Source organism: Amblyomma americanum, chromosome 7, assembly GCF_052857255.1.
Source record: "Amblyomma americanum isolate KBUSLIRL-KWMA chromosome 7, ASM5285725v1, whole genome shotgun sequence".
NCBI classification, from domain to species: Eukaryota; Metazoa; Arthropoda; class Arachnida; order Ixodida; family Ixodidae; genus Amblyomma; species Amblyomma americanum.
Window position 1 is genome coordinate 117,800,202 of NC_135503.1, and position 18,466 is coordinate 117,818,667.

An 18,466-nucleotide genomic window follows, 5' to 3' on the forward strand; every position below is an offset into this window, starting at 1 on the left:
GTAGACTCGTCAAACTTTTTCTGCCCGCGGCATATATTCTACCAACCTTTTCTTCCGCAGTAAAAACCACCCGTATGCTAAATGCGGCCGCAACTTTCTTGACACAATGGGAGACAACGTGTGGATACAGAATGGGTCCAGTTTTTCTGTCTTCGTGTCAAGGGAACCTTCCTGGCATATCGGGCAGAGCAGCATTCCCATTTTCACCAAAATCCTGTCTGTGAGACGCTCCAGAAAATTTTCATGACAACCAGCCTCCTTAAGCCTTCAAACTCGTGCGAAGAAGCTCACCCATATCAGACTAGGGCGATACTTATTTAATGACGACCCGAAACATGACATAACCATACCACATTCAACAAAGGTGAGGTGGCCTGACTGATGGCTGAGAAATGGTTTTTGTTGCATTGGCCATATTTCAAGGAGACATGCCCTTCGTTTAGGAAAAGAAATTAATCTCCAGAAACTTGATATGCCCTCAGGTAACTTTTGAACGCTTGCCGACTTCCATGAGACTACAGGTGCGCCATATCGATGAAATCGCAGACGATGAGCCAGGAGATGGGAACCAGTCCTCCCAGGCGCTTCTCATGTCGGCGTGCCGTAGCTGTTAGCCGGTGAAATGTGCCTCGGTGTTGCGCCGAAGATGTGTCTCGAGTAATCGCCAGTTCCGCCCGAAGACGGGACGCCCAGAACTGAAGAAAGTGTAGACCTGGAGGCGGTTTGCTTTCCTCGACTCCACTTGAATAAGTGGCATTTTGAAGCGCTGTACACAAATCTATGCAAATAAAGGGAAGTCGTTGAGTGCCGTCCTGAACAAGTCCCGCTCTCCTACATAGCATCAGCGGTTACATCTGCGTTGGGAATCCTGATCGAAACCGATAAGCAGTGAATGGTGATCGCTGCCCCAACAGTCTGTTTCTCGGTCCCAGGATACAGGGTGTGCGCCTCACCACTATGTTAGGTCCGGAGAGGAAGGATGAGGCTGGGGATGATCCCACCGGCGGGTCGCGGTGCCTAGGTGTCATGGATCCCCGTAGAACTCTCGGGCCGGGAGAATGAACTAGGCGACAGGTGTACCCACAGACACCTACATTTAATGCCCTCTACGTGACACAAACACTAGTACACAAAACTAACTAGCAGAACTAACACAAAACACAAAGACTACCAATACACACAACCCGGGAGCACCCAGTCTACTATCGTTCGACGTTCGTGCTCACGGTTTGGTGCTGAAGAAGCTTTGCATGGGTCCAGTCAAAGCCATCCAGGTAGCCGGCAGGTAGGTGGAGTTAGAAGTGCTCACGCTGGCGTCGCTGGTCATTCTTCCAAGGCCAAACTCCAACTCATGACTTTACTATTGTTCACTTTGTCTTGGTTAAGTATTCAAGCGGCTGAAGATGCGTTTGAATTCTGAAATGTCTACCATAAAATTAAGTGTGAGATTTCTTTACTGCTCATACCACTGCCAAGCATTAGTTTTCAACAGTGGAGTAGTTGCGTTCACTAACCGATAATCTCTTACTGGCAGAAAAATACCGGATGTAGCATGCGATTTTCGTCTTGCAAAAGTACGGCTCCTAATGCTCGGTATGATACATCATTGCGAATAAGAATTTCTTTATTCATATTCGGAGCGAGCAGAACGGGCGGTTTTGCCATATGCCATTTTAAAATCACGAATGCGTTCTCATGTTTAGCAGTCTAATTCAACTTATTGCCTGCACCCTTCTTAGTGGGTTCGACAAGCGGATCGGCTATTCGAGCATAATCCGGAATTAAGTGCCTGTTGTGCCCCGTTAAACCCAGGAGCGAGTGTATTTCTTCCTTGGTCGTTGGTGTCTGGGCTTGCAGCATTTTGACAAAGGTGTCATATTTCGTGGCGATGAGGCCCATCCCCAACTTCTGTCCAAGAAAAAAATGGCTTCAAAACCCCACCCCACATTTTGCCGGTTTTATGGAAAACCTGGCTTGCTGGATTCTTTCAAGTAGTTTTTCCAGCGTAATTACATGCTCTTCCTACGTATCTGTTGCTAGAAGCATGTCATCAATATAGTCTTCTACGTTTTGGAGCCCATCCAAAACCTTCCTCACCAGCTTCGTGAATATTGCGGATGCTGTCTGCAAACCAAAAGGCATTATTTTAAACTGAAATAAACCCGCATAGCAAGAAAAGGGAGTCTTCTCCTTCGACGAATCTTCCATTGGTATTTACCAATACCCTTTAGCTGAGTCAAATTTAAAAAAAAAACCTTTTGTGAGCCACCTTAGCGAACACCACGTCCGCTCTTGGTATATGTTCGGCATCGGCTACTATGATGTCATTTAGCCGACGAAAATCTACACACGCTCGGCTAGTACCATCAGGTTTTTGGCAACCACGAGAGTGCATTGTACGCTGACCACGGCCTCTCAATGACATCAAGATCCAACATCACCCGCACCTAATTTCCAATTGATTCTTGAACTACTAAAGGTAGTGGGTATCGTTTAACAAAGACTAGTCTAACAAAGATGTAGAGAGATCTAATTTGCAACTTAAGGCCTCCGTTTTGCCCGGAACATCCGAAAACACATCCCCCTTGCATTGCAGTAGAGTCCACATCTGTGATCTTTTGTCTTCATTCAAACTGGGGTTTATTAGTACCTTACTCCAACCTACACTTTTCTTCCCACTGCACGTGGGCACCTCGGCAACACCATCTGTCTCGTCTGCCACTGCCGAGCATGCTGCCCTGGAGGCGTACCGTACGGGAACTCTTCGTATTTTTTCAACATATTTGCATTGAAAACCCTCATGGCGTTATTTATCAATAATTCATTATCCCGGTCATTTATCTTCTTCGTCACAAGGTAAGGGCCCTTCTGTTGCATCAGTAACTTATTACGATAAGTGGGTAGCAGGATGAGAACCCGGTCACCCGGATTCAGATTTCTATGAGAGGCTTTCTTTTCATAGTAGCGCTTATAGCATTCGCGGGCCCTTTCAAGGCCTTCATGTGCAAGCCTGCACGTTTCCTCCAACTTGTACCTCAACTCACAACCGTATGTGAAGGCTGTCTTGAGATTTGATGCAAGCCCACCGCTCCTTGATTATTGTAAGTGGACCTCTAACGGCTCTCCCATACAACATCTCGAAGGGCGAGAAACCAAGATTCATTTGCGGTACTTCGCGGTAAGCGAGCAAAAGAGCTGGGAGGTATCTATCCCAATCAGTAGGTCTCTTCTGGCATATTTTCCTGATCATATTTTTGAGTGTGCCGGTGAACTGCTCTATAAGCCCATTACACATGGGATGGAATGGCATTGTTAGTAACTGCCTTACTGACAAAGTGCAGTTAACCTCCTTCATTAGTTACGACGTGAAGTTAGAGCCCCGGTCACTCAAAATTTGTCTCGGGAACCCATAACGCGAGAACATCTCCACAACACCCCCCGCAAGCTGGATACTGTGAATGGTCTTGAATGGAATAACATCAGGATAACGAGTGGCCACGTCGACCAAGGTACGCACATGTCTATTGCCTCCGGCGGATACTGGAGAGATTGGAACCACAATGTCAATGGCTACTCTTTGAAACGGTAGGCCGATGGCTGGCATCGTACCCAGAGGTACGGGGCCAGCTCTTCCTTTTGGAACTGTGCGATGGCAAACGTCACACGAGCGAACAAAGCGTTTAACGTCACTCTGGACGTCTGGCCAGAAGAACTCCTCGGTGATTCTAGACACCCTTTTGTGAACACCCTGGTGCGCAGCCATAATGGCATAATGTCCTAAACGTAACAGCTTTCGCATATCTTTAGGTGACACTAGCTATTCGACCAGCCTTCCCGAGCTAAATAAGTATTCCCTGTGTAGGAGACCGTTTACCAATTGATATTCGAATGACGTACCACTCCCTTTTCTTTTCACCTTTTCCCCAACTCTTTCGAAGCAGGCTTTCACGCTCTGTTCTTCTCTTTGCCTAATTGCAATTTCGCCAGGTGTTACGCTCAGACACATCGTAACGGGAGTAAGGAGGGGACGCTGCGTTGCTCGGGCTGTCACTTGAGCTCCTGCCTTCACTGCGAACGAGAAACTGACTGCCCCATCACTAGCCTGAGCTGTCGTGGGCCTTTCCTCCTGTGGGTGTTTCATAACGTCGAGTATCCTCCACTCGGGATCGGGGTCCTCGACGCTTCTTGCACGCGTAATGTTTCGCAAGGTGAGATAGCAGATTGGTTGTTCTACACCTTTTGCCACTTCCTGTCCAGTATAATCTGGCATGGACAATAGAATCCTGGCTTCAGGAATGAACCTGATTGCTATCTACAAGAACGACGACCGAAGCTTCCCGTGTAAGATCCTCGTCCTTCAAACTTCAACAGGCTTCTCCGAACCAAAACTGCGTTGGCTACGCTGTCTCTAAGCACCAATATGGGGCGGTTTTCTATTTGCCAAACTACCACCGGCATGGCTGCTTTCGACTTGGATGTTCCAGTCACCTCCTCGTTTTCCAGCGGTGTTTGCTCTCCTTCTAGCTGTGAAACTTCAGGTGGTGTGACAAGTTCTACCCGAGAGTCAGCAATGCATTCAGCTCGGTCCTGCGTTCTATATCGGCACTCATCCACAGTGTGTCCTTTCCCCTTACAACCTTGACACACAACCTGTGTCTTTTGGGCAATGCCAGTTTCTACAGCCAACTTCTACAGCCAACTGTCGGTGTCCAACCGTGCCACAGAGGAAACACCTTACTGGTGCCTTAGAGGCACCGCCATAGGCTCTAAGTTTTGAAGCATCTGTCTTTAGGACCTCTTGAGTTTCGTCCTTTGCCTTACTATTTTTCAGCCCTTGAGCCTCGAGGAATTGGTCAGCTGTGTCTGCGAACTCTTCCAATGAACACATTTTCTTTCAGAAATAGCGCTAGCTTTAGACTGGAACATGCTAAAAACTGCTCTGTCACCAAATTGTAACGCAGCCCTCCAAAACTATTTTCTGTGTTTGACATATCAAGCCACCTATCGAAATAGTTCGTAAGCCTGCAGGAAAACGTCTTAGTGGTTCGAGAACCCTCAGGTTTCACGCTGCGAAACCTCTCGTGGAAGCCCTCTGTAGTAAGCCTGAATCTTTGGAGGAGTGCCTTCTTTACTTTCTCGTAGTTCATGGAATCAGCAGCAGGCATCCTCCCAGACAGATTCAGCGCCTCCCCGACTAAACACATGATCAATGCCGTGGACCATTCACTGCGCTCCCAGCTTTTGCCCCAAAGCGATCCGCTCGAATTGTTGCAGATATGCGTCCAAATCACCTCTTTTGTCATCAGAAACAGCCATCAGCTTTGTTGGACAATCTCTGGCCAGTGTAGGAGATTCTGTACCCGCTAGGGAACGCTGATCATCTTCCGTGACCTCCCGATACCCTATCGCGACAAGAGCCTGTTTCCACAGAGGAAAATCCTCTCGTTTTATCTTTCTTTTCTCCCGTTCTTCTGCTTCGCGAGCGTCTGCGTGTGCTTGCGCCCTTTCCTCTCCCTGCCTCTCTGCCTCCTCGTCATACAGACTCATCGCCTCTTCCTTGCTTAACCCCAGCTTGAGAGCCAGTTCTAACGTGTTTGTCTAATCCGTACTTTCTGCCGTCGAGAGATCGGAAAGATCCGAGACAAAGCAAAAAGAAACAAGAAAATGAATCTCGGCAAGCTCGCCACTTAACTTTATCACGGATCCCCGGAGAATTCTCGGCCGAGAGAATCGACTAGGCGACAGGTGCACCCACACAGATGCACATTTAATGCACCATGCATGACACAAGCACTAGCACAGAAAAATAACTAGCGGAACTAACACAGTAAGACTACCAATACACACGACCTGGGAACACCAAGTCTACTAGTGTTCGGCGTTCGTGTTCACGGTTCGGCGCAGATGAACCGTTGCAATGGTCTGGTGAGTGGCATCCAGGTAGCCGGCGGGGAGGTTGAGTTCGACGTTCTCAGGCTGGCGTCGCTGGCGGCGTCGTTGGCGGCGTGGTATGAGCTCTTCACTTTATTCACCTTAAAGACCCCCTTCAGGGGGTATTACATAAGGGGTGGGTTAATATGTTGATCAACAAGTACAAGTCATTGCTTTGAAATAATTGTTTAGCGTATCTGAAAATGCAGACAGGTGTGTGATGGCAGCGATATCGGTGGGGAGGCCATTCCAGTCCACAACAGTTCGGAGAAAAAATGAACCTGAAAAAGTTGCAGTACGCGACACAGGGCGGGCGATCTGAAACGGATGGGCAGTGCGGTGAGATATGCGGTTCGGATGAGTAATGTAGGGTGGTTGATTTAGAGAACTATGGAAAAACTTGTGGAGCAAATAGAGGCTGGCAATGCGACGGCGGTCTGCGAGGCTTTCAAGAGCGGAATTCTTCTTCAGAGCTGAAATGCTGGTGGTATATGAATGTGCAGAGTGAATGAAACGAATGGCGCGGTTCTGAACTGATTCGAGTGCATTTGTTAGGTATGCATGGTGTGGGCTCCAGATGGGGCTGGCGTACTCAAGTTTGGGTCTGATGAGGGTTTTATAAGCGAGCAGCTTCACGTGTTGCGGCGCATGACGAAGATGACGTTTCATGAATCCTAGAGATCTGTTAGCTCTGTGGTAATGTGTGTTCGCCAAGAAAGATCGCTGCAGAGGGTGACACCAAGATACCTAAACGATTGGACGCTTTCTATAAACGAGTTAGCAACTGCATAGGAAAAAATAAGAGGGTTGTGTTGTCGATGAAAGGAAATGAGTTTGCATTTGTTAGCATTTAGCGTCATTAGCCAGAGGTCACACCATTTATGGACGCTGTTAAGGTCGTTTTGAAGGGCCATTTGATCAGAAATGTTAGTGACAGTGCGATAGATTACGCAGTCATCAGCGAAGATACGAATTTTACATGACACATGTGAAGCTAGATCATTAATATATATTAGAAACAAGAGTGGGCCGAGCACAGATCCCTGAGGGACGCCAGATTTAACAGGGAGAGCGCTTGAGCGGTGGTTGTTAATAGAAACGAACTGAGATCGGTTAGCTAGAAATTCTTTAATCCATTGCAGGATATTAGGGTGTAAATTTAAAAGGGCGAGTTTTAGTATTAGGTGCTGGTGAGGTACCTTGTCAAATGCCTTCGCAAAATCTAAAAATAACGCATCGGTCTGCAGGTTGCGGTTAAGGTTAGCATGTACGTCGTGAGTGAAGATTGCCAGTTGGGTTTCGCAGGAGAGCCCCCTACGAAACCCGTGTTGAGCCGGATCAAGGATGCTGTTTGAATCTAGAAAGTTTATGATATGGGAATAGATGACATGTTCCATGGTTTTGCAAGGCACGCTGGTTAAGGAGATGGGACGATAATTTAGCGGAGAATCCTTTTGACCAGATTTGTGGGCCGGGATGACCCTCCCCACCTTCCAGTCGTCCGGTAAAGTTCCTGTCGACAGCGATTGCAGAAACAGTAATGAGAGATAAATGGCAGAAATGTGTTTTGTGTTTTTCAGTACTTTTGAGTTCATTTCGTCCACTCCAGCGGCTGACGAAAGTTTAATTCTGTCGATAAGGTTTTCGATACCCTGCGCTGTGATTTCGATGGGAGACATTGCTGGCAGTGTTAGAGTAGGCGGAGTGAGCAATGGTGAGGCAGTTTCGTTTGTGAAAACAGATACAAACGCGCGATTAAATATTTCGGCACATTCAGTATCACTGGCATCCTCGCCTGCGGCATTCGTTAGAGCGATGATGCGAGTTGCTTGCGGATTTATTATTTCCCAAAACCTCCTGGGGTTATTCGTTAGGATTTTTGGTAGATCAGTTTGGAAAAATGCTTGTTTGGCGCAGCGAATTGCATTGTAATACGTGTCCTCGGCCTGATAGTACCTATCCCATGCATCTGCGTCTGGGCTCCGTTTCGCTGCATTATAAAGTCGTTTTTTTCTTCTTTCTAATCTCTTAAGGTTGTGTGAAAACCGCGGTTTTTGGCGGTTTGCTCGAAAGCTGATAGAGGGAATAAATTTGTTTGTCAGTTCTTCGATCATCTTTTTGAAAATCGACCAGTTATCATTGACAGACCGGTGATGAAATGTGGATTGAAAATAAGGCAGGAATGCTTCTAGCTCGTTGTTGATTTCTTCGTAATTGCCTTTGTCGTACATACGGATGGTTTTCTTGAACGTTTGGCGGGATGTGGGGGAGAACTTGAATATGGCATGAATAACCTTATGATCACTGATTTCACGCAGGTAAGTAACCGATGATAAGCTTTCAGGGTTGTTGGTCAGTATTAAGTCCAGAATATTTGAAGATCCGTGAGCGACGCGTGTCGGTTCGAGCACCATTTGCGTCAGGTTAAAGTTTAAGCATACATCTACGAATTCTCTTGCTTCAGGGTTACCGGCGGTTAGTGGTCCTACGTTTTGCCAATCGACGCCAGGGTAGTTAAAATTGCCTAAGAGAACAATTTGCGCACCAGGGTGTTTTTAAGTAATTTGGGCTAGTGCATCGTTCAGGTTAAGCGCGAATCCTGGGTTGCTGTTGGGGGCCCTGTAGCAGACGCCAAATAGAACTGTTTCCGGTGGAGCGCAACATTTTAACCACAATATTTCTAGATCTGAACTAATGTTAACATGAGAACAAGATATTTGGTTGTTAATGGCAATAAGAACACCTCCTCCGTGTGTGCCTTGACGATCATTGCGGTAAACATTGAAATTTGGCAATTCACCCAGAAATTCATTATCTGTCACGTCGCTTGTCAGCCACGTTTCAGTTAAGATTAATATGTTGCTGCCTGAAGATGACAGGAGATTAGACAGGGCTTCGCGCTTTGGAAGGAAACTGCGTATATTGGTGTAGATTATGGAAAAAGAAAGTTTAACTCGGCGGGTAGCCTGTGGTTGCTTGCGCGCGATCCGACGGCGACATGATTCCTATGCGATTTCTTTCACGGTCTGTGTGTCTTGGTCAAACATGTAACGTTTTGGTCCCATGTGCAGCGTTTTGTATCGAAGGGAAAAGGGTCCTGACTTGGTTCTGGCGAAAGCCACAAGGTGTTTTCGGGCATTTCGGACGGACCGAGAAAAATCTTCGCCGATACTGAAATCTGTATTTTTAAGCTTAGGGCCATTCGAAAGAATGACCCCTTTGGTTTTGAAAGCAGACAGCTTCACTATTATAGGTCTTTGGCGGTCAATGCTGTGACAGCCAAGGTGGTGTGCGCGCTCTATGTCTTTAGGGTCGATTACGAGGTTCAAGCTATCAAGGCAGTGCTGGATTATTATTTTTTCTGATTGGTCATATGATTCTTTCTCATTTGGGTCGGGAAGTCCATAGAATACTAGATTGTTTTTTCTTGAGCGGTTCTTAAGATCATCCAGACGTGTGTCTATCTCGGAAAGCTGGTGGGTCGTTCTAGCAGTGCTGGTTTGAAGTGTTTCGATTTCTGTTCGCAGGGTACTAATTACCTCAAATTGGGTTTCAAGACTCGCAATTCGTTCACTTAGGGCAGATATTGTTTTATCTGTTGTTACTAGTTGATTTTTCAGGCCTTGGACTTCAGAAATAAGTTTTCTCTGACCAGCGCTCAACTTTTGCAGTTCGGCCAAAACAGCATCAGTATTAGGTGGTCCCGGATTTGTTTCAACATCGCCCGATAGTAATAGTAAAGCACGAATCACATTGACACATTCAACAGCAAGGCAGAAGCAGCACTGTGGGCTCGGCAGCTGCACCAGACAATAATTACTAGATTTCTTAGCAAAAAGAGTATATGGAACACCGACCTGCATGACGAAGGTAAGCGGATTAGAGGTCCGTACAGTGGCACAGCCGCAAAGCCCACAGTGTGCCGAAAGTGGGTGTCGCTGATTTATAGCTGACGCAAACGGTGCTGTCGGTGACGATGGGGCCGCCGACGCCGCTTGTTTGGTCCAGTTTTCGAGAGGTGGCGTTGCCAGGGGCTCCCAAGTGTCGGTGGCGACCGGGTGACGAGCACAAATTTCGCCTTCTTGGTGTGGCGTCCAGATGCCTGGTACGATGCCAGGTGGTCTGGCCGTCAAGACCGGCAGGAAAGCGAAGGCGATGATTTGAGCAAAGACCTGCATGACGAAGGTAAGCGGATTAGCGGTCCGCACAGTGGCACAGCCGCAAAGCCCACAGTGTGCCGAAAGTGGGTGTCGCTGTTTTATAGCTGACGCAAACGGTGCTGTCGGTGACGATGGGGCCGCCGACGCCGCTTGTTTGATCCAGTTTTCGAGAGGTGGCGTTGCCAGGGGCTCCCAAGTGTCGGTGGCGACCGGGTGACGAGCACAAATTTCGCCTTCTTGGTGTGGCGTCCAGATGCCTGGTACGATGCCAGGTGGTCTGGCCGTCAAGACCGGCAGGAAAGCGAAGGCGATGATTTGAGCAAAGACCTGCATGACGAAGGTAAGCGGATTAGCGGTCCGTACAGTGGCACAGCCGCAAAGCCCTATGTGCCCGTGGAGGTGATGCTGGCAAAGATAGCGTTGTGGGCACCACCCGGATGGGTGCAACAGCGCTGGAGGCATCCCTGGTAGTAGCAGGTGAGTGCGTCAGCCGTTGACTCCCCGGAACGGGCTCAGGAACGGCGGGAAGTCCACGGTACTCGAGATCTCCGGAGCAGTAGCCGGCGTTGCTCTCTTCCATCCGAGGTGTTCATGACCCGCCGGAACCTCCGCTTCTCTGTTCCTCCCTCCCCTTGCCACGCAATCCCTAGTGCTTTTATAAGGTTGGCATTAATACACGTCATCCTTGTAATCGTAATCTCCTCTTCTCCACCAATGAACTCTTCCCACCTCACCGAATACATATTCATCTTCTTTTCTCTTGGGTTAATACACGTCATGCTTATCGCCATCCTCGTCGTCTTCTCCAAACTTTTTTACTGCATACTTCCATTTCATGCTTCCTATCACATGGGACGTTGGGGAATTGACAAGCACAAACTCTGCCTCGTTAAAAATATCCAGCACTAGATTTCCCGGCACACCAGAGCAGGGCTAACCCCAAGTCTGATTCGGGGCTTTAAAATCATCACCAACGAAAATAGGGCATCGCGGGTATGGAACGGGTAGGTGAGCTATCCATCCTAGTGGTCGGGGAGGAGCTCTGTCACTGTATGAACGTATGTTGCACGATGCAAGAATCACGTCAGTGCGCGGAAGGCGACCCAGCAGAGCCACTTCTTGCCAATTGTTGCACTAAGACACCAGTGGAATTGTAGTCTGAGGATAACAAGTGGCTACTTATACGGCGGCCTTTCCAGGCGTTCAGGAGGCAGTACTGCAACGGCTGTCTTTTATAGTTGTGCAGGAGTAGTCAGTAAAGCCAGAAATCGGAGACAGAGCATTAGCCGCTCGTAGAAATAACGCCCATGCAGGAAGTTTACCTAAGCGCTGTCGATGACTGATCTCGCCTGCCTTGTTCTGGAATCCCCGGCAGCTCAATTGTAAAACATATAGGTGGTTGTTTGATGTTGAATCCATATCTAGGGAACCGAAGGAAGGTTAGTTATCAGCACCTTTGTCAGTTGTTGCAGCTGTTGCGCTGCGAAGGGAAGCAGCTCTACAGAAGTCAACTGAACGAGCTGTGGTGTTGCACAAGGGGCAATCGATGTGTGCGTATTTGAGTGCGTCACAGAAGACGGATGAGTAGTATGGCAACTACACGATTGTGAATGTAAAGCCTATTTTTGGAGAGACGTTGCACCTCCCCCTGCAGAACTGCAAGCCTTTTATCCAATTCGGCAATGTTATCTGAAGGTTGCTCTTCAAGAGCCACTTTTTGGGGTGGTTTAGCAGAACATGCTTTTTCTCGATTCAGTGCTTTATTGTATTGAAGCGGCTTTCATCAACATCACGCACTGCGGTGGTTTCATATTCGTTAAGCGCCAGTAGTGCAGAGCGGTTCGATGTAGGCAAAACGCCAGTTGATGACTCCAGCATTGGATTCGGGTGAGCGCCCTTGTAACGTTTACGCCGTTTCTCAGTGGCGCGGCGCTTCACTGGCCAGTCTTTGGAAGTAATATCGTTATCGTCTTTGCGACAAAGGCCGCACCGATGTTGCTCAGAATTTGAAGCCCCCTTATATGTTTTCGATTTAAGGGCAAGACGCTTTCATATGTCTTGGCTGAAAACAACGATAACAGTAAACGTCTCCTGGTTTATGGAAAATTAGAACCCCACTTATGGGTGTTTGCGGGATACCGGAGAGACGCTTTCATATGTCCTGGTTGAAAGCAACGATAACAGTAAACAACTCCAGGTTTGTAGAGGCGGTGCTCCAAGATGCTCCCTTGAAATGATATGCGAGTAGGAGCAGAAAGAGGTTCCTGCAGAGTGACAAGACACCTGCGTCTCTTGCCCATGTAGCAAGCTTTCACCACCGTTTGTGTGGAATAATCCAACGAAGAAACAAGTTCCTTCGGCGCGATGTCTGGGTCTACATCTGACACGACATAACGCCGAAGGTCTGAACAAGATGCGAGGTAAGCTTGGACAGTCACGGTGGTCGAAGCAGGGGCAGGGACAGCATGTAGTTCGCGGAGGCGGTCGACGTCGTATAACAAGCGCACCGAAACGGTCACGCTGTTGGTGGGGCGGTGAACTGCGAAACCTTGAGATGCATGTGTTCCAAGTCACTTGTCGCAGGTCGGTTGAAGGAGACGGTGCGACAAAGTTGATACATCGAAGCATTCACGCGGCTTAACCACCACCACCTTGTATAGCGGCAATACGCCAGGTTGGGACGACAGGCGGTCTCTCTTCTGAGCGGTTCCTTGGAAGGATGTTTCAGACGTCCATGTCATATCGGCAGCACGTTTGGTAGGAGACGCAGAGCTTGGAGGGCGAGAGCATTCCATTGTAGCCCTAGCTTGCTGCAGCTGCGGATCTTCGTGGCTCCCCTGACCTCGGAGAAGGTCGCCGACTACGGCTGAAGCGAGTCCGCAGTCAAATGACGGCTAACCACCGCACTCAGCAAAGCATCGGTGATGGCTTTGCACTCAGTTGCTGGCCAAATGGCCAAATGCGACGAAGCGCACTGGAAACACGTCCGGTTCAGGCTTGACTTCATCTTCTTCCTTCCTGCGCATATATATCTATATCACCTGATTGATTGTGTGAATATGTTCTTTTGTCGAGTACCTGTTGCGAAAGACTGCCTGATCATTTCGTTGATTGAAGTCTAAGGACGTCCTAACACAATTATGGATTACCTTAGCAAATAACTCATACGCAACCGACAGTGAGCTGACCGGTCTGTAATTTTTCAAGTCCTTGATGTCTGCTTTCTTATGAATTAAGACGATGTTGGCGTTCTTCCAAGCTTCTGGCACGCTCAAAGTCATAAGGCATTGCCTATACGGGTTGCCTAGTTTTTCCTGACACTCACCAGCTGCTTTCCCCCTTTCCAGTGCTCTAAGGCTTTCCTTACGTCCTCTTTCAATACTGAAGGCATGTGCCATTGCTGTGCTCTACTGCCTATCTCATTAACGCTCTGATTACATTGGCTACTGTACAGGTCTGTGAACTGACCGGCTACTTTAACTACCTCTTCCATATTGCTAATAACTCTCTCTGTCTCTAAACGCATACATCTGGTTTCTGCCTATGCCTAGTTTCCTCTTCACTGCTTTTACGCTCCTTCCGTTTTTTAGAGCAGGCTCGATTCTCTCCATATTTAACTTCCTTGCGTCGACTACCTTGCATTTATTCAATAACATCCATAGCTCTGCCAGTTATATTTTGTTTTTAGGGCTAGACGCCTTCATGCTTTGAAGTTCCTCAACCAGATATTTCGTCTCCTGAGATATCTTGCCGGTATCCAGTCGAACCAACCTACCGCCTACTTCTACTGCATGCTCTGTATTGTGAGCTGTGAGATTATCATTCACTGCCCGAATATTAAGTTGTTGTTCTCAGATAAAGCCGAATATCTGTTCTGCAACGATATCATGCATTACGAGATTTTCGATTCAGCCCGTAGTTCTTTAGTGGGCTTCAACATCACTACTTTCTTTCGTTCCCTCTTGATGTCTAGGGCAGAGATTAGGGAGGGGCCTTTGTCCTGCAGAGAGTGTTGACTGGCTGATGATGAAGATGATGACCCAGTAAGTACGCAGATCGGTCAAACTGGTGCTGACTTGAACTACGGGAAAAGACCCAGAAGGTATAGTTGTAACTGAAGGTTATGAGTTGTTGCTCGATTGTCATGGTGCTGTTGATTCCGGCAGCATGATTTCAGTTCGGCTCAGGACGTTGCCGAGTATACAAAAATGAAACGAACATACAGACAAAGAAAGAAAGGAACAAACAAAGAAAAGAAGAAACTAAATAATATCAAAGAAAGAAACGAACAAGCAAAGAAAGAAACGAATGAAGACACAAAGGAACGAAGAAAGAAAGAAAGAAACAAACGGAGAAACAAAGAAGCAAACGAACTAGGAACAAATGGGGAAAGAAACGAACGAAGAAACACAGAAAAAAACAACCCTACACAGAAAAATGAACGAACAAAGAGAGAAAGAAACGAAAGAACGAATAATCAAAGAAAGAAACGAACGAACGAAGAAACAAAGCAAACGAACGAAAAAACAAAAAGGAAAGAACAAACAGAGAAAGAAACGAACGAGAAAAGACAGAAACGAAGGAAGAAACAAAGGAAGGGACGTACAAAGAAAGAAAGAAACGAACGAAGAAACAAAGAAATCAGGGGGAAGACAAAGAAAGGAACGAACGAGAAAGAGAGCAAAAACGAATGAACGAAGAACGAAAGAAATGTACGAACGAACGAAGAAACAAACCAAGAAAGGAAAAAAGGAGGAAAAGAAAGGAACGAAGAAACAAAGAAACAAACGAACGAACGAAGAAACAAAGAAAAGGACGAAAGAAGAAAGAAAGAAAGAAACGAACGAATGAAGAAACAAAGAAAGAGACCAACGAACAAAAAGAAAGGAACGAACAAAAAGAAGAATCGAACAAAGAAACACTTATAATAACTGCATATCTCCAACCAAAAATTTCAACTTTAACCCAACGTTTCGAAGCTGACTCGGCTCCTTCATTAGGGGTGACTGAGGGCCGTAGCTAGCGTCTTTTAAGTATTGAGGGGAGGGGTTAAAGAACGACAGCTGATGCGAAAGGCGCGGTGGAGGGGGATTTAGGCTGTTAGTCAGGTTGGCGCACTGCAGGGAGGTGGTGAATGGCGACTTTTCGTTGAGTTGAAGAGCACAGTCCCTGTGCATATACGGGGGGCAGGTTTCCTTTTGTGCAGTTGATGTTGTTCGGGGTGGTTTGGATATTCCAGGATTCCAGACGAAGCGATTTGTGGTAATTTGTTTCGGTTCCAAGGATGCGGGTTTCTTTGAAGTTGATTCCATGGCCGGAGTCCTCGCAATGTTCGGCTACTGGATTGCGCTCTCTTGCGAATTTGCGGACGTGGTTCTTATGTTGCCGAATTCTTTGAAATTTTTGGTTTCGCCGATGTAGCTTGTGGCGCAGTCGGCGTATGGAATTTTGTAGACAATGCTTTGGGCTCTTTCACTCGGCGGCTGGTCTTTGGGAACAAGTAGGCAAAGCGCAACAGTGTTTGTGGGCTTGTGCGCAAACGGGAGACCCGATTTTTTCAGGATTCGGGCGATGATTTCGCTGACGCCTCTGAAATAAGGTAAAGTGACGTATTTTGGTGGTGGCGTTGGTTTTTGTGCGTTGATTTCTTGGCAAATATTGTGTTTTTGACGTCGAACGGTTGTTTAAATAAAGTCTTTTGGGTAGCCGTTCATGATGAGTTTTTTTTTTTAATATCGTGCGTTGTTCTTTTTTTCTGTCAATTTCTGTGCTGGTGTGTGTCAACTCTTCTGAACAGCGTCTTCTCCACTGATGCTTTATGGACTTTCGGGTGGTACGAAGAGAAGTGGAGGTACCGGGCGCAAACCGTATACCGGCCGTATACCACAAACTAACTCACTCAGGCCGGGGTCTCCGCTCTGAATGAGTGCCGATATAGAACGCAGGACCGAGCTGCATGCGTTGCCGATTGCCGGGCAGAACTTGTCACACCGCCTGAAGTTCCACAGCTAAAAGGAGAGCAAACCCCGGTGAGTGGAATACTCAAGTCGAAAGCAGCAATGCCGGCGGTGGTTGGGCAATTAGGCGACCGTCCTATATTGGTGCTTAGAGACAGCGGAACCAACACCGTTTTGGTTCGGAGAACCCTGATGAAGGACGAAGATCTTACAAAGGAAGCGTCAGTCGTCACTATTGTAGACAGCACAGTAAGGTACCTGCCTGAAGTTAGGATTCTAGTGTCCACGCCACATTATACTGGACAGGTAGTGGCAAAATGTGCAGAGCAACCCATCTACGATCTCATCAAGGGAAACATCCGGGCAAGATGCCAGCCATCGGCCTACCGTTTGAAAGAGTGGCTATTGATATTGTGGGGCCAATCTCTCCACTATCCGCCAGAGGCAATAGATATGTGCTTACCCTATTTGACGGGACCACTTGTTATCCTGACACTATTCCATTGAAGGCTATTGACAATATTTAAGAGGCGGAGGGTCTGGTGGAGATGTTTTCGCGTTATTGGTTCCCGAGGGAAATTTTGAGTTACCGGGGCTCGAACTTCGCGTCGGAACAAAAGAAGGAGATTTACTGCCTTTTGTCAGTAAGGCAGTTATTAACAACGCCATACCATCCCATGTGTAACGAGCTTGTAGAGCGTTTCAACGGCACCCTCATAAATATGATCAGGAAAATGTGCCAGGAGAGACCTACGGATTGGTATTGATATCTCCCAGCTCTTTTGTTCGCTTATCGCGAAGTACCGCAAATGAGTCCTGGTTTCTCGCCCTTCGAGATGTTGTATGGAAGAATCGTTAGAGGTCCACTTACAATACTCAAGGAGCTGTGGGCCAAAAAAAAGATCACGTCAGACCTCAAGACAACATTCATATACGTTCTTGAGTTGCGGGATAAGTTGGAGGAAACATGCAGGCTTGCACATCAAGGCCTGGAAATGGCGCGCGAAGGCTGTAAGGGCTACTATGACAGGAAACCCACACGCAGGATTCGGAATCCGGGCGACAGGGTTCTCACCCTGCTACCCACGGGTAATAATAAGTTGCTAATGTAGTGGAAGGGCCCTTACCTTGCGACGGGGAAGACAAATGACATGGATTATGAGTCAGTCATAAATAACACCAAGAAGGCTTTCCATGGAAACATTTTGAAAATACGAAGAAACAGTTCCCGTACGGTGCGCCCCCATGGCAGCATGCTCGGTAGTTGCAGAGGAGACAGATGATGTTGACGAGGTGCCGACGTGCAGTGGGGAGAAAAGGGTAGGATGGGGTAATTCACTAATGAACCCCAATTTGAATGAAGGCAGACGATCACAGCCCTACTCCAAATCAAGGGGGATGTGCTTTAGAATGTGCCGTGTAAAACTTAGGTCATAAGTTGAAAATTACATTTCTCTACACATGAAGCCATCTAAATGGCTCCAGTTATCTCTGGGATGTGTCTTTTTGTTGTTGTTTCCGTTTTGTTGTTGTTGTTACATGCTTATACGAGGGAGTGTGTTGTGGACATTTACATGTGAATTAAGGGCACCGTACGGACAACGGCAGTGGTGTGTTAATGTTCTGTAAGTGCAATTTGATGTGCTGTTTTAGTGGTGTGTGCTTGACATCTGCGGTGTGTTGTGTGCTGGGTCCAGAATCGTTACAGAAGATAGTCGGTTGGCTGGAAGGCATGAAGATGAGGATGATATGAGCAGTTTTTCATGGAAAAACTCTTGAGAGGGGGCCCTCGTCACATATAATGGGGATTTTGAACTAGAAGTCTGAACGAAAGAGGTTTGAAGAAGACGACGAGGTAGGCGATAAGGATGACGTGGATTAACCGAAGACTAAAGAAGATGAAGAAGTATCCAGTGAAGTTCGATGAGATGATTGGTGGAGAAGACAAGAAGAAAATGACGGCGACAAGGATTACGTGGACTAACGCCAAGGCTATAAAAGCGCGAGGTAGAGCGCGACACTAGGGAAAGATCAGAAGCGGAGGCTCCGGCGGGTCAGGGACGCTTCGGCAGGAAGAGAGAAACGCCGGCTACTGCTCCGGTGAGCTCGAGTTCTACGGTTTCGCACCGTGGACTACTTGCCGTTACTGAGCCCATTCCGGGGAGTCGACGGAGGGCGCTACCACCTGCTACGACCAGGGGCGCCTCCAGCGCTGTTGCCACCCATCCGGGTGGTGCCCCCAGCGCCAACATCACCATCATCGCCTCCTCGGGCGCTTGGACCGGTAGCTTGTACGACGCAGCCAACGATGCCGCCAGCGACGCTAGCCTGAGCCCATCGAACGCCACCTCGACGCCGGATACTGCTCATGCAACGCGGCATCCACACCAAACCAACAGTGAGCACGAACGCCGACGG

General features: G+C 47.7%; 1 protein-coding gene across 1 annotated transcript; it reads right to left on the reverse strand.

The window, feature by feature from the left end:
* Window positions 1-8,936: 8,936 nt before the first annotated feature.
* Window positions 8,937-9,795, reverse strand: LOC144097415 (uncharacterized). Its single transcript, XM_077630142.1, has one exon. It carries the CDS (start codon window positions 9,792-9,794, stop codon window positions 8,937-8,939), a length of 858 nt encoding a protein of 285 aa, XP_077486268.1. The 5' UTR covers window position 9,795.
* Between the last annotated feature and the right edge of the window lie 8,671 nt (window positions 9,796-18,466).